Here is a 27,558-nt window from a genome sequence, read left to right as displayed (position 1 = left end):
AAGTTTCCGATATTACAAGGCATTTTTGCGGCGCATAATGATTCGGGACTACTGAAATTTGTGGCGCGACGAATTATCGCAATTACATTTAGAACTATTATTTGCGCGAATGTGACGAGACTGCGCGAATGTGATGTCTACTTTGTCCGGTGATTTGTCCTGGTGACGGACAAATGGATTTTGGTCCTGGTGGATTTTTCGAGAGGAAGCTCCGGAAGAAGAGGAAGAGCCCGGAAAAAGCGTGGAAAACGTCAGGCGAGATTTTTGGATGTGGATAATGCGGGATTGATGTCGCGGCCTGGCTCGACTCCCCTCCCCGGTGTAAACTTTCGGCGACCGAACTTCGCGGATTCGACCGGAATCGAGTTAGAAATGCGGATGTCGTGTCAGGAGCCACAAAGTCGACGTGCTGAAAGAATGAGATTCTCGTCGCGAGTTCGATCTCCCCGCAACGACGGGCATGGGTAACCGGAGTACGTAACGTCGCGATTTCGCGTATACTTGGTTTCCTCGCGAGCGAGCGAGCGCGTCTCGAGGGACAGCGTTATAGAAATATTCCGTGATTTCACCGCTCCGCTCCTCGAGTCCCAATTACGGTAACTTTGCTTGCCGCAAGTTCGCGCGATTCCCCGCCGCGGCCGTGCGCTCGGAATTAAGCATCTTGCGGGGCCGGTCCAGGATTTCTGCTGCGCGAAACGTATTATCGACGTTACAAAACCCGTTCTCTTCTCCTTTGCTCTCTCTCTCTCTTGCGCGCGCGCAAGTTTCCTTTACCAACCATCGTCTGCTACAAGCTTTGCCATATACACTGCAAAACCGCTTACCGCGAATTGCAGTCTCGGCGTTACTCAACAAAAGCTTCGCGCGGTGCACGGGCCGCGAGTCGGGCGATATGCATACTTCATAAAGCGACGGGGTACATTGATTCGTTTGTGCGTTGTCGCCGCAGCCGCCGGCGCAAGACTTGGGAGGTTCCCTCTTGGTACGGCGCGCAGCTCCGCCGCGTGAACTTAAGCGAAACGGACGATTGAACAGGACGGAACGGAAGGCAAGACGGAGAGTTTTTCTCCTCGCGGCGTAAGAAGAAAAGACCGGGGTAATAACGACGAGCGCGAAATTATTTAAACGCGAACAAGTCGGATTGAGAAACTCTAGGGGAGGTATAAATCAGGAATGAAGTTCCCTAAAAAGATCACGATGTAGCCTTAGAAGGGATGCCTGACAATTGCAAGATTTAATTTTTTATCAGTCACTCCACATTGACATTGTGGAGGAGAGCTTTGGAAAATGTAAAACCGAATTCTCTCCTTTTTCTCTCCCGTCAGACGATTGTAAAGACTCGACAATAATTTGAGTTACCTAAATCTAATATTCGCTAATTCGCACGTAAAGTCCGAAGTATGAATTTTGTAGGAAAAATATCTTTTTCTCGCGACGTTTTCAGATTTCGTCGAAATACACTTGGCATTATCATCGACGTGCCTGATTCAGTTCTGCTAAAGCAAACAAAGTTTTTCTGGGCACACAGACCCAGTAATCAAATAAGCCCGACGCGAGATTTTCCGGGGGAAAAGCAGAAAAACGTCGCGTCAACATCCTCGACTGTCCCAGTTGTACAGTATTTGCTTGTGCTCTGACTTCGTATACGCTCCACGCCTATATGCGCGATAGAAAATACAGGCGTTCTACTCGCTGACACAGATCCCGTATTAACCTTATTACGAAATTTTCGTAGCGTTTATTTTTTGCACGTCGCTCCGGATCTTTCTCGCTTGACTTTTTCCCCAAAAGTTTCCGACCGAAACTTTCGCGCGAAGGTTTATATGCGTGACCGATTTATATAGCAGCAGAACTTGCCGAGCTTATAATAAACGCGTTTTACCGTCTACTAAACGTCCAGTTTGACTTATTCCCATAATATCGCGCGAGCACCGCGAAATCCGTGTTGCCCGTGTATCGAAGTTGTGACAAGGCAGATATAGATTATGCTCACGAAAACCTTTCCTTTAACTTACAGTTACGCGTCTCATGATTTACAGTTTTCTGCAGCCTCCATATTTTTGCAGACCACGCGTGTCTAGATGAAGCTTGATGATGAATCATTTCTTTTTCGAATTTTGAAAGCGTCAGACCTTGTACTGCCAACGTTGCGAATGAATAATAAAGCCTTATTTTTTATCTAACTTTGTACAAATTTTAATAAACTTCTTATTGAAAAAGTCACTTATCGAAATACTTAATATAGAAATGTAGGAAGCTGAGAATAGAACAAGAAATCTTTTTTCTGCAACACATCAAAATCTTGATGCAAAGAAATGGCTCGGTAGTGGAATGATAAAAAATGACAGTATTATAGGACATTCTGTTTTAAAAATATAATAAACGTTTACATTAATATAATAATCGCAACATCGAAAACATCGAGACAACATCCAAAATAACTACGCGGAAAGAATGGTTTTGTTGTATCTAAACTACTTATCTAAAAATTTAATTAGATACAGATCTGAAAATAATTTTGTTGCACCATATCAAAATAATTAAGTAGAACACTCAAACTGATTGCTAAAATATCAAAATTTTTTACAGCATTATCATCACACTTCAGCGACCTACTACAATTATTTTAATGGTGCAACAAAATTATTTTCAGATCTGCATCTAATTAAATTTTTAGATAGCTAAATTTTTAGATACTTCAACAGAACCGTTCTTTCCGAGTTAAAGAAAATATGGTTAAATCTTCAATCTCTGGGTTGCATTGAAGAAATGAAAAGAGACCGTTTGTTTTTTACTTCCGTCACGAATCTGTTTCTTCTTCACCCCGATAAAAATCAAGTGATTAAATACATTACTCACTAGCTAAAAGATAATACCTGGATATCACTGAACGACGTACACGCTCGTTCTTCTTCGCATTCCAGAGGAATCTCGGATTTCTGAAGATGTACACGTATATATGTGCCGGCATATATGTGTGAGCCCCGCCGGGGAATCGATCGATGCAATTATATGCTCGAGTTGTTCGCGATACAATAAGAACGTCCAAAAAAGTAATTGATGGTGCAGATTTTAAAACAGAATATTATGAATGTCTGACTTTTAATCGATTTAATCTCCTTGTATCGCTTACGACTACAATAATAATTAAAAATTGATCTGTGCGCCGCGTTTATTTGAGTTTTTACTTAATGGAACCACTACTAAGGCGACATGCAGCGACATGACTGTCTTCTAACATGATAATCAGTATATTTTGCAATTACTCCGTGAACCATCACGCCAACGTTCAACGTTGCGCATAACGAAAGTTGGACGCAGAATATACTCTTAAAAATGCAGAACAATTAACTTTTTTATCATATCTCCCGTTAAACAGGATGAAGTAAACACAAAAAAGTTATTTTAATTACGAAATAATGCAAATAATGTATATGACGAATAAATAATAAATATGACAAACAACATACGAATGAACGTATTCTTCTCCCGCGCGCAATTGAGCAGGTAGCGCGTATCATGAATATCGAGAATAGCGTGAAAAATGCAATAAAGGTATGAAATTTTAGTTAAATGTACCGCGTGCATGATAATGTCACGTATTAAATTTGGAATGTAATAAGCTCACTTTTAGTCATTTTGAAGTACCTATTCATTTAAATGAAAACTCTGTACATAACGCATTTGTATTCTCTCGCAAAATTTCCGTGCCAGATAAATTCTGTCAAACGTTTTAGAACACTTCTCACTTTCTTTGTAATCTTTCTTTTAATATTTTTCGTTGTTGTTTTCAAACATTTATTTTTATAACTGAATTAATGTGATGAGATATAAAAAGATGTAAAAAAAAAGTGTTATTTTCGTAATTTTGTACCTATTCGCGAAATTGCTTAGACACTGTTCATTAAACGAAGCGTGGGAAACGGAAAAAAATTGATAGCGACTCGAGGGTATTTTTTGTTTTAGTCCGTGTCATCTTCTTTTTACGGTCAGCAATTTGCAGACAGGTGGCACGAGAGCGTGCGATAACTCACAGTCTTTAATCATTAAACATCCTGTACTCCTGCTTAAGTATTAATGTCCCTTTTTGGGTACCCTGACAGCAATAAATAACGTCCGAAGACATACAAGAAGACACGGGTCCCGTAGAAAAGGTTAAATTACGAAAAAAATATATCCTTGTCCGTTGCATACGATGCAGTGGAAGGAAAGACGCGATAAAAATAAAAAAAATCAATGATATTTACACACAATAAAATTGCGATTGTTTTCTTAGCCAATCGATCCTGAGGCAATACCGGTGCTCGACCGAAACCCCCCCCCTCCCCGGCCGCGAACAGCCCTGTTCGCGCTCAACCAGACTAATTACGAATTTCCTCCGCTTTGCCGGAGAGTTAATTAATTAGCTCACATTAATTACAGTTATACGAGAATAATTGCTTTCTTTTTACCGGCAACGTAGTAGCGCTCAATCGTCCGGGTGTTGTTCACCGCGTAATGTTCCTCGCGCCAGCTTCCGTCCTCGCGCCCGACCGGCCGGAACCGCCATCGGCGCGGCATATACGCGTGTTCTTAACGGTGAGTTTCAATTTCCTGGCCACGGGTCACCGCCCTTGCAATTCCGGAAGAACGAAACCGGGACGCGCTCAGCCTCCCGGAGCGCACCCGAGAACAAATGAAATATGCAGAACGCTTCTACCTCTACCTCGCGATCCAACGCGGGCTGGTAGGCGGTAGTCGCGCGGGGAGCGGCAAGCGGGGAGGGGTTAATTGCAAGGAAATACGATAAAGCAGACGGGAAGCGTTTCGTCGAGACGCTGGAAAATTTATACGAGATGTAGGGTACGAGTTTAAAGAGGCAACCGCCCCCGTCGTCGGTGGCGCGGACGCCGAAATAAACGAGAGCAGGCCGCATACTTTACGAATTCCGATTGCGCCTCTCGGGAGCCACAAGGCTTCCCGTTCCCGCGGACCTCGTTATTCGCAGAAATGTCTTGGCATTTCATCCCGTGGTGTTCCGACGTTGATAAGACCGGAATATCGGTTTTATTGGCACATGTACGAGCGATAGGCATTCGATGTTGTCGCTATTTAGGTTTCGTGTTCGAATATGACGAATAGCTTTGGTGTCCGTTATTACGATCTTTTCCTGCGTCGAGCATCGCATTCTAGGCGATAAATTGAGAAACGCGATCTTAATCTATAACATAAAATAACACAAAATTTTAAGGTAATTATTTAATAGAGGGAACTCTCTCACCTCTGCCCCTCCCCCTCTCAGACATTTGCTTAATGTGCAAATATGTAAAAAATGTAGTATTCGTTCAGTTACAGTTCAATTCAACATTAAATACACGTTTATATGATTTATTTTATTTATTAATAACTCTTTCATAAACAACAAACGACAGCTAAAATCTTGTGTCGAAGTCAAGATTACTATAGAGCTGGGCCCCCTATACTAAATAATTACCATATAATATAATAAAAAAATAAACGCTTAACTCTTTACAGTTCACGATTTCTCGCAAATAAGCAGGTAAAATATTTCATTTTCATTTTCGTCTGATCGACTGGTCTAAAAAATCAAGGAATTTGGAGAATTCCTATTTAAAGAAATTTATGCAGATATAGTTTGCCAATTATATATGAACTATTACGATATGCTACCGTAACAGATTATATCAAGTCAACTCATAGGAAATTAAAAAAAAACTAAAATGTTTAATTATGAAAAATGTTTAGATTTTTTAATCGCTTTTCAATTTAATTTTAATTTGTAATTTTAATGGAAATTATATTGAAAATCGATTTGAAAATATAATCCTTAATTCCTTATTCAAATAATTCTCTCTAGATGTTTTTGCATTATACCGCGAAGTTTTCATATCACTGACTTATCAACTTGATATTATCCTTTGAAAATCGATATGAAAGCAATAAAGAATTCTGTGCAGCTTACCGTTAATAAGTTATCTTCATCCTGTTCTTTGTGACGGCAGGTCCGCGATGGAGATTGCCTCATATTCGTATTCCGTCTGCCGAAAAGTTGTCAATTTATATCCACCGATACATCGGCGGGTCCATTTGTGATTGCGAATTCGATGAAACTCGTCAAATCGGCCGATATCGCCGATGGAAATTAATATATTCTATGAATCAATCTCGCTTCTCCGTAAGCCATACTCTATTGAAGTCTATATAGGTATAAGGCATAACGCGATAGAGAAAATGTAATCCCCGCCGTGCGTTTGGAATATACCTTCGTAAAATCGGGGGGCATTTATACGCGCGATCGGGTAGTAAGGGTCCGCGAGATAGAAGACGACGGGATAGAACTGCCGCGTCGTTCCTCTTCGCCGTATACACGGAGGGGCATGTAAGTAAGAAAAATCTCAGCCGGTTATGATTCAATCTCGTCGCTCGGCGATATCGGCCCCGGACGGATTAACACGTCTCTCCTCGTTCGCTCGCACTCGCGCGCGCGCGCGCGCAGCAGCAGCCACACGGGAGATGAAAAACACCTGCTTACAAAAGAATTTGCATTTTTATTACAGTGACGTACGTATATATTACAGTACACAGTGTGTAACGAGAACGCGCATACATCGTAGACCTCGCGCTGATTTCGCCAATCCGCGCGCGAGATTTCGCTCTCCTTCTCCCTGGACTCTTCTCCTCTCATCACGGCCGGGAAATGTGGAGGCCTTTCCCGCCGGCCGATACCGAAACGATCCGGTAACGTGATAACGAATTACCGTTGAACGCGTCCGTCGTGCAGCTACGTTTTTTTCTCTCGCAGCGCTGCATTTCGTATAACGACTTTTCATAACGAGCTCGCTGGATATCGCATGTCACCTCGATAATCATTTCGTCGTCTCGTCGAAACGCCGATACGGGATTCGTGTTGACACTAAAAATTGTCCCGCGCTAAACGCGATGTTTCGTTGCATTTGCGACTTTAATACTCGACACGACGATTATACTAATCGGTTAACGGCGATATCGAGCGAGTCAATCTGTTAATCTAAATCGAATCCTGAAAAATCGTACCACATCTGGGCGCGTCATTCATTCCTAATGCAAAATGCATTACATCGATCTATCGCGATAAAAGTTCTGATGGATCTGGCCTCGTTGGCCTCCTGAAAAATCGGGGGTGGATCGACGCGCCGACGCTAATTCGACTACTATTGTTGTTTCGCTATTTAAGAGATCATCAGAATTTTTATGATAATAATCTCGGTGATATCGACATCCTTAACCATTGAATACATAGTTTTCCCGATACGTATGTATCTATATACAATCGTTTCACGTATATTTATAAATTCTAAACACGATCCATAGAACGTCACCTTTAATCGCCGATTCTCCAGCAACGGCTAGCGTTCAGATGCAAATAATTTGACCCAGAAGGAAAAGACGAAAACCTAAAACAGATTCGTGTATAATTTTATATCTGACCTATCGCACGTTTATTACCTTCTGCAGACTTTAGCAGAATATTTTATCTATTTATTGACAAATCAATATTGTTTTCACGTTGAAAGAATTCATTCTCTATAAATATAAGCAATAAAAGAAATTATTCATATCTTGTGTTCGCTGTGAAGAAAGTTCACTTAGCATCGGGTGCTCTTGCATCTTATTTTACAGAATCCCGCTGGAACGCTAACCGAGTGTGGGATATATTTTCTTTTAAATTTTATATACCCCCTCCCGTTTTTTTGCATCTCTTACTCTTTCATCGCCGGAGGATCCGGAATCCGTCGTGCAATCGATCGCTCGCAGGGATGAGCAATTTTTCCCGTCCCGCCACCCTGATGATCCGCGCGCGGCCCAATCGGAAATTGATGGTACCGTCGTACCGCGGGCGTTCACCGCAAAATGGCGCGCCATTTCGCGAGATCGGCGCGTGGATGACGTTCTAAACCACGCGGTTTGCCGAGCCATTAAGAAAACACAATAGCCACTTCACACCCGTCCGATCTCATCCGCGAGTGGCGGCCCCCGGGATGACACGTAATAACGCGGTGTTTAGTCGTAAATCGTTCGGCAAAGTGCGCGTCGTGTGTTACACGGAAGCAACGTCTATCTATCGTCTATTTCCCCCCGTTGTCGTTTACAGTCGTCCGGGGAGCACGCGCGACCCTTCGAGATCTTCATACACTCCTCAAAATTTCATATTTCTTGAAGAAGACTGAGCGTTATATTTTACACAAAGATGCGAGGGAGCCTCCTCCTCCTCCAAAGGACCGTTCGGCATCCGCGAATTCAACCGATTTCTCGTGGATAAAATTACACTCATTATGTTCAGAGTAAGCTTCTTGTGTTTGCCCAACTTTATGTTCTATGTATATCGCGCGGCTTTAGTCTTTCAGACGGCGCGTATTGATTTTTATATTCAGCATTACTAAATTCGAAGATCCAATAATGACCCAAAGCAAAATCCGACAGTGATCTGATCAATTCTTTTTTTAATTTTCTTGATTGCAGAGTTGGAGAGTACGATATCTCTCGTCTTGTTCAAAACTTATAAGATTTTTTTAGAGTATACGAGAAACTGCACCGTGTGGCTCACATTGCTCGTACATTATCGAAATCAATTTCCTGTTCTGTACAATTCTTACGAGACATTTCATCCGTTCGATCGCGTTTGTTCGATACGATGCCACGTGAAGTGATTAAACCTACTTGGAACCGAATTCAGACTCGTAGAAAATCCCTTATAAAATGCTCCGTTACTTTAATAAAGATTCCCATTCGCCCGCGCATTCTTTCACATTCTTTTACACGCATACTCACTCGCTTAAACTCTTCGTTGCCATTAACGCAGAGGTCTGGCATGGCCAGTTATTTTTGGTAGTGATGCTTCTCGAGAACGACGTATCTTCGTCGAGCATTCATCGAGTCAATGATACGCACTCTCAGTGCGTATTACTTGAGCGCACAGCACTGCTAATTGCGATAATTTCTCAGTTCGTAAAACAGTTCGGCGGTCGTTGCCGAAAATACGACAGTCGGCATTGTCCGTTTGTGGCTCTGTGGCGCGTAAACTCGAAACTCCCGCGAGTCGGGGAGACCTTCGAACCGGTTAACAACACACTCGAAATTCGCTCGAGCCTTGCTCACACGTTCGAAACCTCCACGAGTCGGGAGTTCCGCGGCTTTTCTCATACATTCAGCGTGGTGTTGTTGATGAAATTCGAGTTCTGACCGTCCTGGCTGGTCTGCCTGGTAGCGGTGTGGCCGGCTTCACCGCTCTGTATGCTGAAGTGCCTATACGATATGTACTCCGGCGGTAACGGCTGCTGCTCCCTTTTGACCGCCTCCCGCTGCTTCTTCACTTTGAGGTAACCCAAGACGGACACCAGGAGGAGGAAGACGATGAAGCCCATGCAGCAGCCGACTATCAAGCCCAGCCGCCTCGTCAGGAAGCTGCTGACACTGCCAACGTCGCCCATCGCCGAGCCATCGCTGCTGATTATCGCGTCCGGCGCGTCGAGCGTCTTCACATCGGTGCAACGGCTGGTCGCGGAGTCCGTCATCTGCGAGCTCGGCGTAGACGCGAGTATCTCGACCTGCGTGAAATTGAGCTGCTCCATCGGGACGTCCTCCATCCGCGACGTCAGCCAATTACCGAGACCGAATACACAGATCAGATAGCGAGTGTTCGGCGACAATTTCGACAGTTTCACCGAGCGCGCGTTCGGCTCGAGTATTTTGGCACGTACCTGAAATTTAGAGCGATAAAAGTGACGCCACGTTTACGAAGTTTCCGAATAAATTTAGAGAAAAAAATAATATATTAGTATTCTCATAAAAAAAAATTCAACTTTTTATAAATATACCCGAAATAGCTCTTTATTTATTTGTACTATCTAAGAAAAGAGTATAAATGTTTCCTATAAAAATATATATAGATATTATTTTTAAAAAATATTCTTTTATTTATTATTTTATTCTTTTTTCAGTTACTGGAATAATACAAAATTCTCTCTCGCGGAATAATAAGCGCACAGCGATTGCACGTGCGAGCATACCGCCATTATCTAGCGGGTAATCACTGGAAATGGGTAAATTTGATTTCTTTCGGGGAGTGGCGAAAATACTTAATCCGACCGAAACGCCGCGTCGCTTTTTTGCGCGTTCGCGCCGATCGATCAGCGAGAACGGTGTCGGATGTGACGACACGTTTTTGCGAAGGATGAGCTAGAGCCTCGTCGAGAGAGACAGAGATAGACAACGAGATTCTCGGCTATATCGATTGAATCAAACGCCATTTACACTTTACATTTTATCCGCCCGTTCGATTTATACCCCATGTTGTACCCGTGTTCGCTTTTTAGGGACGACATGTAACGCTATACACAATTAGAGTGCCTGATGTTTTTTCGGTACCTCGTCGACATTGTCCAGGGCGTGATAGGCCACCTGGTAGCCGCGCAGGCCGGAATGATTCCTGCTCTGCCACGACACCAGGACGGAGAACGGCTGGATGTCCTGGATCGCCAGTTTCAGGACCAGCGGTGCGGTGCAGAAGGCGTGCGGGTCCAGATCCAGGAAGACCAGTCCGCGCAGCTCCGGCGGCTGATCGCATCTCAACAGGCCGCCGTCCACGTCGTTCATCCTGAGTCCGCCCCCGCGATTCCGGCTCATCCCGCCGCCGACCAACTTCTGATGGTCGCGCAGCCATTCCCAGAGCTCCTGGGACTCGCAGTCGCAGTGCAGTGGATTTTCTACGCGGATTTTTAATGTCCGTGATTATCTTATGGCAGAGCTTATATAGTCTCGACATTTACAAGCGTATTATTATCGGCGTTTGTTCCGGTAGTCTTTGAAAAGTTTTTATCGTACCACAATGTAATTGTCGTGAGAGGCGGAAATGTTTGGATTTGCCGTAAGCGCTGCGACGTTTACGGCAACCTAAATTACCGTGATGTTATAGCCGCGCAGGCCGCGCTTCCCGCGTCGAATAGCACCGTGATGTTTTGTAACGTAGCTCGCGATTGTGTGCTCTACGTTCATATCGTTCACTCGACGTCGAGGAGCTCCGAGTGTAACTACCCGACGGGGTTATTTTCGACTGTTCCGCTCGCATGCGAAGATACGCCGGCGGTGAGTTTTGCATGCGACCAATCATCTCACCGGCTGAGATTGCTATTGTCGAACATAACGCGATACGATCCGTGTGAATGGCGTCACGTGTGCTTATACGTGCAAGCAATATCGTCGTAAGAGATTTTTTTTTCGTGCTAACTCGCAATAAACGGAAAAATAACAGTTTCAAAACGTAAAAATACTTTATACAGGAAATGACTTGCGGTTCTCAAAAATAAAAGGATGGAAATTGAAAAGAGAAACGGTCATCTTATTACAATTTAACGAATGATAACGAATTGTAATAAAAATGTGTCGCACGATTTCTGTATATAATTACTCTTGTAATTTCGTGTAAATAGCAAGCAAATGAACTTTTGTAAATACGTAAACGTAATAAAATCGAGACTTGTGAATAAAGTAATAAATTGTACCTACCCTCGGCCCGTAAACTCCGTATTTGCGTTTCGAGTGGTCGAAAGGCATTCAGCGGTAAGTTCGCTAAGTAGTTCCTACTTAGATCTAAAATCCTGAGCTTCTTCAGCGGCTTGAACGCGTCCGGCGAGATCGACGATATCCAGTTGCCGTAGAGGTGCAGCTCGGCTAAATTCTCCAAATGCTGGAACGTGCCCTTTCCCACTCCGCTTATCTGATTGTACGAGAGATCGAGTACCTGCAAAGCTTTAAGGTCAGGCGGAAAGTCCTCGAGCTCTTTCAAACGGTTGTGCGTGAGATTCAGCAGTCTGAGGTGTTCCAATCCCTTCAGTCTTTCCTGTGGCAGTAACTCCAATTCATTAACACTGAGATCCAACGTGAGTAAATTCGAAAGGCTACGAAACGCGCTGGGCGACACTCTCGATATCATATTGCTGCTCATGAAGAGATGCATCAGCGCGGGAAACGCCTCGAAGTCTTGGCTGGTAACTATCGTTAAGTTCGTCCCGGAGATGTGAATTTCCTGAAGAGCCGGATACTTCGCCTCCGAGCTGATCTCGTGTATTCTCACGAGGGGATTAGCCGTGACGTTTAGCCAGGCCAGACCGGGTATATTTTGTGCCGTGAGTGCAACGGCGGGTATTTGCCGGAACTTATTAGCCGCGAGCTCGATCTTCCGCAGCATATTCGAGCGAGCGAAGAAATTCGCCGGAAGAGCGGTTAAGTGATTATGACTCAGATCCACGGATATTAGGCGGGAGAAATTGACGGAGGCGAAGCCGGTGAGAGACATGATGTAGTTGCCGCGTAGATCGAGCTCCCGTAAACTGATCAATCCATTCAGTCGCGACATGTCCACGCGGTGAAGAACGTTGTTGGCCAACGAGAGGAATTCCACTGTGGTGGCGTTTGCGAACACATCGTACGGGATCTCCTGGAACCTGTTGCCGTCGAGCTTGACCTCCTTGAGCGCCTCCAGGCCCAGGAACAGCGTCGCCGGCAGTACCTTGAGTAAATTGTAGCTGAGCAATAGCTTCCCTAGATTCTTATTCTTCGAGAATATCTCGGCCGGCATTCTATAGATTTGTGACGAATCCATCGCCAGATGTTGAAGAGATGGCAGGCCGTCCAAGGAGTTCGCGTTAATCTGACTAAAGTTGTTGTACGATATTCTTAAGACTCTTAATCCCGGTATGTCTAGGCGATCCAACGCCGTGGCAGTGAAATGATTGTGCTCGAGATTTAACTCGTAGAGATTGTTTAGTCCACGAAAGGCACCGTTCTCGATCACGCTGACGGTGCAGTTTTTCAGGTTGAGAGTTCTGATCGGCAGCCCTTCCTGAAAGATCTTATCGTGCAGCACATTCAAATGATTGTTGGCCAGATCGAGGACACGCAGTCTTTTGAGAGCCGTCAAGGCGTAAGGATCTAAACGGCGTAAACCGTTGTCCTGCAAATAAAGTTCTTCTAGCTCGTGGAGCTCCGAGAAGGTCTTAACGGTCACGTGGCTCAGTCGGTTCATACTAAGCTCCAGGAACTTGAGCGCCTGCATCGGTTTAAAGGCGGTGTCCTCTATCCGCGAGATAGAATTATTCGTGAGATACAGACGTTCCACCAGCAACAGGTCACGGAACAATGGAGCTTGAAGACGAGTCAGCCTATTATGTCCAAGCCACATGATCCTGACCGAGGCCTGGCCTCTTAATGAATCATTATGTAGGACGCCGAGTCCATTGTTATCTAGTTGAATGGAGACCAAAGAGCTACCGCTGTTTTCGCTCTGGCCGACGTCGTTCGACACTTGGAACACATCACCGAGCACGGCCAGAAGGTTACCTTGCAGATTCACATGTTGCAGGCTGTGCAGAGATCTCAGCGCGCCGGTCTCCATGTCCGTGATAGCGTTGTTTTGCAGATGTAGCTCGAGGAGCGACGGTAGCGGTGCGAATACGCCACGTTTCACTTCGGTGATCTGATTATCCTGCAGCCGGAGCTCGCGCAGCTGCTTCGCCTTGGCGAACGTGCCCACTTCGAGCTCGCGGATGTTATTACCGTCCAATGACAGGGTCGAGAGATTTTCGCAGTGCTCGAGAAAGTCGCGCGGCACCTTCTCGATGTAATTTCCGCTCAGATGTAACTGCGCTAATTGACCGAGCGTCGCCAGGCCGCGCGCGTCAATCCTCCGGATGGCGTTTTGCTGGAGATACACAACCGAGAGACTCGTGCTACCGGCGAACGTTTCCGCCGGTATTTCGAGAATGTTATTCTCCGCCAGGAAGAGCTCCTTCAACTCGGGCAGCCTCGAGAACACGCCCCGAATATAGTGTATGTGATTGTGGCTGAGATCGATCGACCTGAGCTTTTGATTGGCACGGAAGGTGGCCACGTCAAGAAACACGATCTTGTTGTGGCTGAGGTCTATCGATTCGAGATCGATCAACGATATAAAGGCATCCTTGTCGACCGACTCGACCGCGTTGTAATAAAGCGAGAGGGTCTTTAGGGACGGACAGCAGCGAAAGCAATTGAGCGGAATGTCCTTGAAATTGTTGCTACTGAGATCGAGGAAGTTTAAAGCGTCCAGTCTGGAATAGCCGTCCTCCGGGAGCTGCGATATCTCGTTCCAAGCGAGCCTCAAGGACGTGAGATGTTCTAATCTTCTTAAGGACGTCATGGGGAATACTCTGATCTTGTTTTCCGCCAGATCCAGGTCCTTTAAAGTGCCCTCGAGCCCGGCAAAGGCGTACTCCGAAATTTTCATGATTTGATTACCCTTTAGGTTCAGTTTAATTAACGCGAGCCCGAAGAAACTGAAGCTAGGCAGCTCGTAAACGAGGTTGGCCTCCAGGTCCAGCGCTTTGAGTAGGCTCAGCGAGGCCATAGCCTTTTGAGGTACGTGAGGTAGTCGACCGGATACGAGTGCCAAGGATTCCAGGCTTTTACTGAGCCGCGTAAAAGCATCCTCGCTTATTTCGCGTATCGCGGAATGCGATATTTGTAGATGCCTAATTTGCGAGCCCGCCGGGAAAGCGGCGGACCGAAGTTCCTCTACTTTCCGATCCAATTCGTACACGCTCAATGATTGAACGAGCGCTCCTGGAACAATCGCGAGATATTTCAGTCAAAGCCCCACTGACATGCTTTGTGAGTTACAATCGCGAAATTCAAAGTTAAATTCTTCCTTTTATTTTTCTTATGTTTATAGGGTAAAGTATTACGCATAAAATATTTTAATAAATATCGATATACACAAATAAAAAGAACGAATTACGCTTTTCAATAAATAAACATTGAGAATTTTTACCATGCATGAAAATGAAATATCTGCGAAATATAGGATGTAATAAAAATAACACAGAATCTAAATTAATAGTATCAGAGGTTTTTTTTGAAATTTTATAAAAATATGTAAAATTAAAGAAAAGTATGAATTAATAAATTATGCTATATTTTTATACACATGTATATATAGTCAAATTAATTTATGTGAAATATCTTTTATTAAATTAGCAAAATTAAATGTTCTTATAAGAGAGATATTCCAGAAATACAGTTAAGATATTTCCGAGTTTAATGTCAAGTTACGTGACGTTTGAAAAATGAAAGCTAAAAAAATAAAGAAAGTAAGATCTAAAAAATGTATATAGCTTATTAACTATTTGCACAGATACTGAAACGGTCTCTCGAGCTTTTCCTTTTTTTTTTATCTTGCACCAGCTGTTCAAGCCAGTATGACGTTACCACCGTTTTACGAACGTACACCGGCTGTTTCTACTTATGTATGCGAGCGGAGTACGTGTTCTCCCCGCTGATCTCCGCTTTTTGCGTGTTGTATCATGGACGGTTTACCTTCCTCGCCAGCGGCATGTATCACGCCGGACAAAGCGTTCCTGAGGGACTCCTCGGTGGCACCTGCGCACTCCAGGAACAGACCGCCGTTCTCGAAGTTGTAACACGGACAGCCGGGTATTGTGTCCGGTGGCGGACACTTGGCGCCCCTCGCTTCCTGCGTCGCCATACAGGCCGCCAGGATCACCGAGTAGATGATGCGGAAGCCGTCCCGACGGCGATACCACCGATTGTCACGTTCTCTGCACGACGGGGTCGACGGTTGTCGCCACTTTCGCCTGGTCCGTGGCCGCGTCGTCCACATATTATTATTATCGCACCGCTTCGTTCCCGGCTCGTCCCGATTCGTTCATCGTTTCTCGCGCCGACACTCGGATTTCGCACCGCCGCGGGTTCTGCGAACAATGAGAAACATCGCCTGGAATGAAATTGAACGTGAATACGATGACGGAGGCTCGCTATTCTTCGCGAATACACGGTTGAATACGTCGTTCAAACATAAAGACCTCTCAACTTTTCAAGATATTAAATGTTCAGAAGTGGCTAGAAATACTTGACGGGTTAAACAGTATCGGTATTTTATTTGATTCTTCGTCGACATAAATGAGACTTCAGATTTAGGCTATATCGGATTCAATATCGAAATTTAATATCGAGATATTCTGTACAGTTGTCAAGAGCGAGCTGGAATTGCAAAATTTCTAACAATAAGAATGTATAAAGAGATTTCGTAAAGCGAAAGAAGTTTTACATATTTTACATAGTTTATCGCGTGAAGTACGTTTTACCCCCCCCCTCCCCCCCATATCTTCCATATCTCTTTCATATGGATCAATTTTCATTGTTCTCTTTGATGTTACAATGAAATAATGTTCCATATATCTTTTAGATAAAGATGAGTGCAAAAGTTTTTCTTTAATTGTAAAATTTGTGTCGCGTTCAATCAATGAAAAGAATTTACTTTGTGAATTTAGTAAATTTTTAAGGCTGCGATGTATTTTACACCCCACGCGAGTAATGCAGGATTAATCGTTTCCTGTACTCTCTAGAAGGATGTAATATTTAAATTGTGTTTCAGAAGAAACCGCTATTTTTAATTCGTTGAGTACATATGTTCAAATTTATCTTTTTCCCCCCTTTTCCGGTTACGATAACAAGAGAGATTACGAATCCCATGCTCCGTGTGTTTTCTTCTCAGAAATTGTCGTTGCTTGTCTCGCCTATGGCTCAGATCGTCTACAGAAAAATATGGTTATCCTGTTTTCGACGAACCACGAAACATGTACACACATATACTTCCTGAACAAACCTCAATTTTCAACAGGACAAGGTTGGATCCCGGGGGACCGAAAATCCGACGAGTAACGTCCTTAAAAAATATATATATATAAAAGAGAGAGAGAAATAAAAAAGAAGTCAACAGCGTCGTTGGTCATTGGGCTCCTGTCTCGTTCAAAAGATACCGATCCCGAAGATCAGCCGACCGACGGTCGTAATTTAATGCCCGCAGTAAATCACCGTGGCTCGGGGATGCTGTCACATACCCGCGTGACCCGTTACGATCGGAAAAATATGACCGGATTGGGCGGTTGCCAGATGGTGTCTTAAGACGGCGCCCGGGTCGCGGCGCGGGGCGGTTTGGGGTCACGTGTGGGGACATGATCGAGAATACGAAGTGGTAAATGGGCGTCGATTTCCGTCGTGCTACATCGTGTACGGCACGTCATTCTTCGGATAACTTTGTTAGGGCCGTGCTTACAGCCGGGGGTAACGTTAGGTCATTGGCTGCAGCAGCGCCGGAGTAGAAAAATCAATATGCCCTCGCGACTCTTACGCCAGGGGATTTTATTTTTTAATTCGCTCGCGCTTATCGCAGTTTCTCTGCTTAGGCCCCACCCCCCTTCCTTCTCCATGCAACCCCGTCCCCCGTGGAAATTCCGTATTCCAGAATGACCATTTCAGACATTCTTTCGTTCGCATCCCCATTAATTAATTCGCTTTTCACGAGAGATATCTGATTCATTATTTCTGCTAAAATTAAAGCAGTTAATTAAATTTCAACCTAATTAGGTGACAAGCTAATTATGTAGTTTAAATTACACGGTTGAATTATATTAATCTGCATCTACTTCTCGATTGTTACAAACAAAAATTAAAAAAGAACAGCAGGTACGAGAAAATAATAAAATTGTAAAATATTGTTTGGTTGTTTAAGAATATACTGCCGTGATGTTGGAACATTAATGTTAATCGTAACGCTGTGGCACAATAAGAGAAATAAGTAAATACACGCAGGAGACGAGCTGTGATTTATAGGTAACCCCAAGTTTGCAATCTGATTCTTGTGAAGTGATGCAGGATTCTGCAAACGTTATATAAATATGATTTATAAAAAAACCTTTACAAAAGAGTAACAATAATATACTTAAGAATAATATAAACATAATCAATAAATCGTTGATAAATCATTTTCTCATTTTTCAATGGTACATTTTTCTTCGAATCAATACGTAATTCTATAATTATTTTAAGTCAGACTATATCGCGCGTCATGTAATACTGCATTTAACTGAGAATTAATTTAGAGATTTTATTTTAGACTTTTAAAGTTGTGATACCTATTATGATAATCTATAAACATATAATAGTAGTATTCAGGTTGATAAAGATAACCAAGTACGCCTCATTGCGCGGAAATAGACTGGAATTCAGTTATACGTTATACGAGTCTCTAATTTACGGAAACTGGCAACAGATAAGAAAAGCACGAAACGAGATGAAATGCTTGTTGCCGTTGCCTCGGAAGTAAGTGAGCTTATGTATCATTATAAATTCTAAGAGATACGCATATCTTTTGTAATATATTGGATCGAATTGTAAGGTCGAACTTCGTCGTTTGTAAGCATGAAAGTTGTTGCGCGCTATAACTTCCGGAAGCTTCACCCGTTGCTCTTGTTTCCGAACCGAGAAATCTTCCGTGTACTCGACGTTTTACTCCCGAAGGACTTGTCGCAATATTTGCATAGCGTTACGTAATGTCGCGGCATTCGGCAGGTTTGTGAATCTAGAAACGAGTGCAATCACTTCCCTTCCGCGTTAAAAATATTTTCGTCAATATAAAATAGAGACGTTTTGTTAGCTTCTCTTATTACAATTCAACTTTATCAATTGCAAGCAAAAGTTTCTATACCTATATGCATATTTAATTTTTATATTCTAAAAATATTTATATTGGGTAAGCTAGCACAATTTTCATACAAATCCAGTTTATGAGATTCAAATATATCACAATTAATATTGCCGCCTTTGGCATAATATTGCTAGTCACTTGATTTGTCCTCGTTAAATCAAGTTGGTGATAAATTAAATACAGATAACTGTATTTCGAATAATTAAATTTATAGTGGAAAATGAAAAAGTGAATTAAAACCAAATGAAAGTTTGAATAAGATTGAATAAAAGGTATATAATAAGATATATTTATAGAGTTTAAAAGGTGACTTATAATAAAATTAACTTATTATTTTTGCATGTGATTAATGTCGTAATATCTCTCAAGAACGAAAAGTTCTCTGTATATCAAATTTAGAGTTCTCTGATTTAGAAGAAAAGTTAAAATATTAAGTTAAGAAATTCAGAATAACATAGAGATAAATTTTCAGTAATTCTAAATTTTCATTGAGATCAGATCGTTTCTATTTGTTAAACAATTTCGGAATCAATAAAATCTACATGGTTCGTATTCGTGTCGTGATCACGTAATTAAAAATTCCCGACCAATTGTGCCGAATTTTCGGGGGAGTTGCCGGATTCGTATATTCGATATTTCACATGCGTATCCCCCGACGCTTTTTCCCATCGAAAAGTTTGTCGGCTAGACATTCCTGTCGATGCCGTTTGTGTCGTTCGTGTCGTACTCGCGCGCGATTAACTATCGAACGCCGCGAGCGTTTAGAAGCGAACCCGGCCGCGCCACCCGGCATCCGCATTACGTTCCAACGGATTTCGCTTTCGGCGGGATACACCGAGAGTCGATCGGCGTTTCCAAGAGTCGGCTTGACTCTCCGGTCGGAAACGTTCTGGTCCATTACCGCCGTAGCGAAATTGAATTTCCTCGGGATGGCGGGCGCAGCTTGACGCCGCGCGCAAGCTCGGATTAAATCGTTGCGGCCGCCGAGCAAACCACAGCCACTAATGAAGCGTACCGCGTTGAATTTAAAAGATTCTCCCCCTTGCCTTCCCTCCTCTCCGCCGCGCTGCGCGAGGTCAGAGACCACGAGGATTCGCGTCCTCGCGCGAAATTGCAGTCATCCGGCTCCCTCTTTCTCTTTCTTTCCTTCTTAGCTAGACTGCGTCTTAAAGGGAGGGGGTTGAAAACAGCATGGTCTGCGGAGAGTCGAGGTGAGTGGTGCGTCGGAAGAGCGCAAGGTGCAACGGATGTACCTGTGCATACGGCCACCCTCTCCTTCTCTCACCTTGGGGAGGGCTCGCCTAACGAGCTCTCCCGACCACCGGAGTGCTTTGCAGTTGTTCACCTATTTAAATAAGAACCGCCGATGGTAATGAGAATGCAAATTGCGCGACACGCCCTACGCGAGCTTCGTCTCACACGCCATGGAATAATAAAAAAGTGCGCGTCGCGGCGAGGCGGGTGAGCTTTTCAACCACCGGAGATCGTACGGAAGGGATTAGAAACGGGACGACGGTGGTGGCTCGCGACGGTCGCGAGCGCCGGTTTTCCTTGCTCGCCTTTCCTATCCAGATCTGGGTTTTGGATTAAAACACCGAGATTGAGAATTTAATAAGATCGATCGAGTGTTGCAGATATAGATATAGATATACGCGGCTTCGTGCCGCATGTTGAATGAAACTACAGAGTTGCGCGTTGTAAGCCGTGGTACGGTTTACGATCCCAATCGTAAAGAAACAATATCGTACCGCGTATTCGATAAACGCATCCGACTTTACGATCTCGGTTTCTTGAGAAGAACAATCTGTGGGACGACTCTGGGAACACTCTGGTTAAAAAATAAGCGAAGAAACGCTTATTTGTAGATAGGACTGGATTTTACGGTCGAGCTTGGCGCGATGGCAACGTAAAGGTCTTAAAATTGACTCATAAGAAACCGCAAATTTCGCAAAATGACTTATGCATTTATGACAGACACTGAGAATGGACTTTGATCTCTTACGATGAAAGAGATTTTACGACTTTTTTTTCTCGCCGTGATTTGATCGTTTCCTCATAATAATTTGATGCATTATTCTATCAACTGTTGTTTGTGCTTGAAATCTCCGCGCGTTAATTCCTTTTCTTTGTATAAGGTCAGATTTTATGTCTTTCCTCTTATAAGAAAAAAAATTTCCATTTTATAACTACCCGATGTAACCTTGCTAGATTGTAGAATATTTTTAATTAATTTCTTTCTTCGCCTTCGTTAATTGGATGGCAAACAATGCTCAAGAAACGCGTAATCGCGGTTTTGTTGTCACGTTGTCAGCGGGAATTATCTCGTCTGATAACGGCAACGTGGAAATAAAACTCACATGGCTGAGAAAACGAGTAGCCGTGATACACCGACGACGAAGCGGGTTCCTTGCTTTATGAGTTCTAGGGTCATCGTGAAGTAACGTCGTTGAGATCGTTTAATAACTTGTACTTCACCGAGTGAGTTCTGTTCCTCCTGCAGCATCGAGGCAATATCGCGTAATTTCTGCTCGGAAATAAAACGCTTCCCTCCCGCGAGTTTACCGGCTTTAATCGTGTCTCTATATCGGGACACGCCTCCGTAATCCGTGTGATGGAAAATCCCTTCGAAACGACCAACATTAAGTCCCTAATTTATCGATCGATCATTAAAAATTGAGCCGGCAGTCGCAGTGAGGATGCCGACCTACTTACGTGCCTCACATAAACTCACGTTTTATCCCGAGATCGCGTTACGAATTGGTGTAGCGCGAAGAATATTGCCGAAAATATCCGGCAAGTTTTATCGACTTTCTCCGCTTTAACAGCGGAGTTCTCTTAAGTGCACGAAGTCAATCGATTTTCGTTTCCAGAACGATAATCTATTTACAGATCGTTTTTTGAACAAACTTATAGGTAACAGTTTTAATTGTTTCGTATTAAGACGAGAACTTTTTTCTTTCGACATCACGTTGACTTTAGAGTTTAGCTCAAGCACAGGTTCTATTTGAGATTTCTTGATCCACGTAATATTGCAAAACGGAGAGATACGATTTACTTCGGCATTTTTGCCAATAACATATTTTAACCTTTGCTAGGGAATCTGATGTATCGTCCCGTGAGATGAAAAGTCAATCTGCATAAAACCTATATTAAGTCGAATGCAATACATCATACATCGTGAAAATATCGTATCTGCAATGTATATATTATCTTATGTAACGGAAGAAAGTTTTCTGTTGCTCTTATTACGAGTCAATGCAAATCTTATCTCTGCTAACTTCTAAAGCATATTTGCTTGATATTATTTCTCTTATCTGATGGGACGTAGTAATAAGATTGCGATGCAAACATGGCATCATCTTTATTTTCTGTGTTTTGCAACATTACGTAAAATAGTATTTTCCATAAATAACCAACTATCGATCTTCATTATTATTAGTAACATACTTAGCGTATAAGCTCATGGCTAAAACGAATCGTAACTTTGCCCTGGAAAGCTGTTGATTTAAGCTCTTCGGGCGCGAATGTAGGTCAGGAGAAATTCATATATGAATCGCAAAACGATAATTCTCTTTTTCAATCAAATTCCGTATTTCCAAGTTGACCTCTCCGTTAATAAACCGCATTCCTCAATTAAGAGATCCACCGTGAGAATTTCCAAGGTAATTTATTTCGAGGGAAATATATAAACGACGCCGGGAATAATCCATCATAAGGAATTCGCGGTTAAGTAAGAGCTAAAGTTTTCCTCGCGCGAATGATAGATCCGCCGTTTGCCCCGCTGCTGGTCGCATTGCTTCGCGGAAGATAAAATTACGTCCTACATTCAATTTAAATGCCTCAAGTTCATCGCGATATATTCGCAAAAAGTCTTTTCGAAAGACTTCGCAATCGAAACAATTGGTTCGCGTCGATCGCGGTCTTTCCACGGACGATTGAAAATCGAATCTCTACGAGTCCGGTCACGGATATGTTGGATGGACCTCTAGTGGGAAAACAAAGGCGCGGAGAGCGTTAAATCGCGACACGTCGTAATCCGTTACGGGCTACTGGCTTTAAGGCTTGCAGACCTGCTTAGAGTACAAAGCAGCGAGTATAAAATATCGTCGAGCAGAGTCCCGGATAAGCTTTTTCCTCCAGCGTTGCCCGCGTGTAAGATGGCATGCTGCCGCGACGCGTGAAGGCGGGGAAGGTGCGTCCTCAAAGGAAATTTAACCTTGTTGATCCGGCAAAAAAGTTCTCGGCGGCGTAATTAGTACGTAGCGCGTGAAACAGCTCTGGGAGCATCCGGACTGCGGATAAGATTTCATTAGCCGTACTTAGCGGTTTCAAGGGCTAATTACCGTAGGGATTAAAAGAGAAAATCTTTTCTTACACAGGGCTTGTGCAAACCGAGTGTTTAGATAAATACTGGGTACCCAGGATGTGTAAAAAGTTATTTTATTGTGCGAATAGTATTGCCTTCAATCTATCAATATTTATATGCAAGACTTTTATTTATCTTTAATCTTTAGATTCGCAACGCTCGTTTTAATCATGCTTTACATTATTTCACTTTTTTTCTTGTAAAATCGTATTTGCAAACACAAAAGAGCGAATACTTGGCTAGCAAGTAGTTAAGTGCGATATGTTTTTACGCGTTTTTATGCGTAACTGAAGCTAAAAATGCAAATGCAGAAAAGGTATAAACTTACATCCCTGCCTTCGGCGAAATGCAAGCAGGAAAATTTAAATCAGAGCATTTTACGTCACATGCTTTTCCTTCGGTATAAACGTCATGCAACGTTGTCGGCTTCTTGAAATAGTCCGCGAGGAATACGTAAATAGCACCTTCGGAATTTATATTCATGAAATAAAGTAACACTTTTAAATATAAGATACAAGTACTAAATCATTGCGCATGATGTAAAAACGGGGAGAAATTTTTAAAGCATTTCTTACGCTATCTATAGACTTAATGGAATGTCTCTTATATTTTTGTACGAATGTAACTCGAGTCTAGTACAAAATATAAAAGTTTAAATATGTTATTATTTGAGCACACATTTGAGAGTATATTTACTAAATTTAAATTTATAATAAGTAAAGTTATCTATATATGTTTTTTTTCCCCCAGAAAGCTGTGATATATGTATAAGATAAATTCACAATCTAATACATAAATATCTATAGTTTATTTAAAAATAATTTTATTTTATTTTACTTTCAATATAAAAATACTAAAAATAAATATTAAATACTACTATCGAATTGTGAAATGTGCTTACAATTTTATTCGAGTGCTTTTATGAAATAATTTTGGAATTGTAAGAGAGAGAATAATATTTTGCAACATCGCGCTCAACTGAAATAAATTGCAGAACATTCTTTCGTGTTGTTTATGTACAAGAATTACATCTTTATTTTTACATCAAAATAACGGATGAGTCCATGTCCGACTAAGACAAATGAGTATATGCTGAAAATAGAAGAACATGAGACACCTCGTCTATAAATGTTCAACACATATTTTAAGAATGAAAGTATCTCTGGAAGAAAAAGCTGACTTAAAACATGTGAAATTTGAAACGTGCAATTATTTACAAAAAAAAGTATTAATTTTTTATATTGAATGTCGTCACGTAACAATCCATAATAAGTTCATACGTTAAAAGTACATACGTATATCACATTGTGCATTATACAGATGTTCAATATTTATAATCTGTTTATATCTGATATGACAATGACACTAATAAAAGTGGAACGGCAACTGTACTAACGGTTTTTGTTTCATTTAGTTAAAAATCGAATTTACACCGAAATATAGTGATTTTTAGCTTTAGTTATTTGTAAACACATAAAGATTTATCGTTTCTAATCGTTTTCCAGCTAAGCATTCATTTTTTTGTACCTGCAATCGTAAAAATTTTATTTTAAAAATCGCATAACGTATCATAAAGCGTCACAAATAAAACGTCACAATTTTAAGAATCTGATTTATATAAGATTTACAGTAGAAAAGTAAAATTCTCACTTTTTAAATATCATGAGATAGCTCATAAGAGATAATTGTATCGTACGATTATTGCATCGTATGATTATGGAAAAGAAAAATCGCCATATCTTGTCGTGCCTCGCTGCCGTATCCCCATCCGTTAAAGCTTGACATTATGGATAATGAAGATACGAAGACGTTTAGCTGCGATACGCTATACTGATACACTATAGGTGCTCGCGTGTATCTAATCGATATACAGAGAATGCACCTAAAATATAATCCAGAAGGGGTTGATTTTTCATGAAAAAATAAGTGAAAAACGCAAAATAAATTCTTTTTATTTTGATTTAGGTATGTACAAGGAAAAAAAATGAATAAAAATTGAAAACAGGGCGAGAGAAATCGCCCCCTTTCCGGATATATCACGATTTCAAACGCGCATTTTGTACATTATTATTCAGGAATATGAATTCATTCTAATATATTCGCATAATAATTACGTGGACAATATGCAATTCTATAGAGTTCCTACTTTAATCGTGGCTAAGCTGCATTAATAATATTAAATCCTTTTAATAATGGGACATGTATTATGACTTTTGCATCACGGCCGCAATGATACTCCCATATATTGAATATTAATTATCATATCACATAATTATCACTTATTTATTGTTTATACATATATATATATATTTTAGCCATTAATATATAATGGCATAGTAATATCACATTAATATTAATATACATTCACGTAGATTAAAATTTGCTATTTCTAAACTTTATTTCCTGGCGCAATGCTTCATTTACAGGGCGATACATTAAACAAGTTAAAACATGCAGACACGACGTGGCTGACTTCCCGAATTTGCAGCGGCGTCATTTTGCCTCATATTCGTCAGACGTAGTAATTAAATATGTAATCAAACGCGGTCATCTTCGAGATTATCTGCATGCTTAATGGCGCGTATTTTCCCATGAGCAGGAAATGAAAACGCGTCCGTTGGCCGAGGAAAGTTGGGCCAGACAGAAGTTAAATTGAGAACATCTCGTGCGCCACGTACCTAATAGTCCGAAGGGTCGGGTGGGGTCTTATTACGGGGTGACTTCCGTATTTATCGTCAGATGAACGTCATTGGGTAAGCAAATTTGGCTTACGGAAGCAGATCTGGTCGCTCGGTGCGAATCTCGCGTTTCCGGTCGAGGTCGGACACGAAAACCCGGGTGTGGACGATCCAATCTGCTTGTAAAAGCAGAAACGCGCACCCGGTCCTCTCCCGTAAATCCGAGGCGGAGCCGCAATCTCGATGGATTATGTACACTCCGCTGCTGTTTTACAATGCGGCAAGGAGACGAATAAAAGGACACTCTCCTTAAGTTCCAAAACGGACGTGAATCTTTCTCGTCTTCATCTTTCACGGCTTGACGATAAATTTCAAGTGTTTCGCCCGCGCCGCCGAACATACATTTTTTCCTCGCTAATCGGCGACGTTAGCCGCGAGCGAATAAAACGACGACGGGTGTGATCGCCCTCGTTAACGCGAACACGTAACGCGGATATAAAGTTGTAGCAGTGATAATAAGGCGTCGACGTGTAAACGGCGAGAAATTCGTGCGGAATGGCTCGGGGCGTTATGTTAAGACGCGTTAATGTGGAAACAAACGCAAGAGCTCCGTTCGCGACGTGCCGTCGAGATATCTCGGAACTTTTGCCTTTGTGTCGGGGAAATTCAACTTTGGCGCGGAAAAAGGACCGGCTTTCCGCGAACGGCTGGTGCTAAAAGTCCGTTATGTGACGTTCCTCCTTTAGGACCAGCAAAAGAATGAGCTCTCTCGTGAAATGGGGAATTTACAAATATTTTTCTTTTTACGCATTGCGCACCGACATTGGCGTTCAACGTTAGACATTCCCTGGATATAAATATTCCTCTTATTAAAAATATGCGAAAAATTCGTATATTTATATACACATACGCGCACGGAAAAATCTTTCTTAGTGTTGTGAACCTCTTTCCATTTTCGAATATTTTTATAGGAAGAAATCGACATTCAGCGCAGCTGTACGCAATTTTCCCGCATACGACAAGCATTTTCTAAACGATCTACTTTCATTGCCGGGTATGAGCGTTATCTTGACAATTTAATAGGAGCGAAAGTCTAAAGTTAAGAATCACTTCTTTTACTTCTTTTTTTTCATTCATTTGCTTATACACAGGAGTGATTCGATAATTCCACTGCTCCGTCGTTAGTGTAGAAATTACGCTGCCCAGAAAACTTTATAATCCAATTGAAAAGTTTTATGCTGATGTAATAACCGCGCTTCAGTAACGAAAAAAGGGCAGGCACTTTTTATAAGAGCTCGAACGACGACGATAACTACACCGGTAGTTTTTATCTTGGAGAAAACTTCGTCACAAGTGTAGCGGTTGTCGCGATCGTAACGCGATACTTTGAGAAAGATTATGAAATAAATTTAAATTATTTACATACACGGGATTTTAAATTACTCGTTCGTGTAAATTTATTAACTGTGCCCGTGGAAAATTTCATACATTAACTCAGTGCATTAAGCATTATTTGTACATTATAATCTTCAAATTTTCCGATTCGCGTTAATCAGAAATTAATTATCTATTAAATGAATTAATTATCTCCTAAATGAAAAAGGAGTTGGTTTGGATGTATTATTTGTTACGGGATTTATTATTTATACGCGATTTCACTGGTGAATATATCCTGCTCTTTCTTGCGGCAGAGATATCATTATTTTGTCTGTAACATTACTGCAATAATATTTTACAAAAATATTTAATTGCTCAATTAATTTAATCTAATGATGAATAAATTGGCGGATTACTAATTTATGGTATTACTGTGTTGTAAATTGAATTAATTATATTAAATTGCGTTTCCCATTATATTCGTGCGTGAGCGATATTTGGAGTGGCCCTCTTACTTCCTCAGCGCGCTGAGATGAGATGAGACAATGTCGCTCGAAAAT

At 42.0% G+C, this 27,558-nt stretch overlaps 1 protein-coding gene across 5 annotated transcripts in view; it reads right to left on the bottom strand.

The window, feature by feature from the left end:
* Window positions 1-6,528: 6,528 nt before the first annotated feature.
* Window positions 6,529-27,558, bottom strand: part of LOC139808516 (uncharacterized) — a 333,331-nt gene continuing 312,301 nt past the window's right edge. For all 5 annotated transcript variants that reach the window (XM_071770576.1, XM_071770574.1, XM_071770577.1 and 2 more), the window contains 4 exons: window positions 15,388-15,782; window positions 11,542-14,634; window positions 10,405-10,742; window positions 6,529-9,737 (listed from right to left, as the gene is read on the bottom strand). In XM_071770576.1, coding sequence (XP_071626677.1) covers window positions 9,177-9,737; window positions 10,405-10,742; window positions 11,542-14,634; window positions 15,388-15,691 — 4,296 coding nt within the window. In that variant the 5' untranslated portion in view covers window positions 15,692-15,782 and the 3' untranslated portion in view covers window positions 6,529-9,176. The remainder of the gene's footprint in view (window positions 9,738-10,404; window positions 10,743-11,541; window positions 14,635-15,387; window positions 15,783-27,558) is intronic.

Source organism: Temnothorax longispinosus, chromosome 2 (assembly GCF_030848805.1).
Source record: "Temnothorax longispinosus isolate EJ_2023e chromosome 2, Tlon_JGU_v1, whole genome shotgun sequence".
Lineage (NCBI taxonomy): Eukaryota > Metazoa > Arthropoda > Insecta > Hymenoptera > Formicidae > Temnothorax > Temnothorax longispinosus.
The sequence above is the reverse complement of the archived record's forward strand: the minus strand, read 5'-3'. Positions and strand labels throughout refer to the sequence as shown.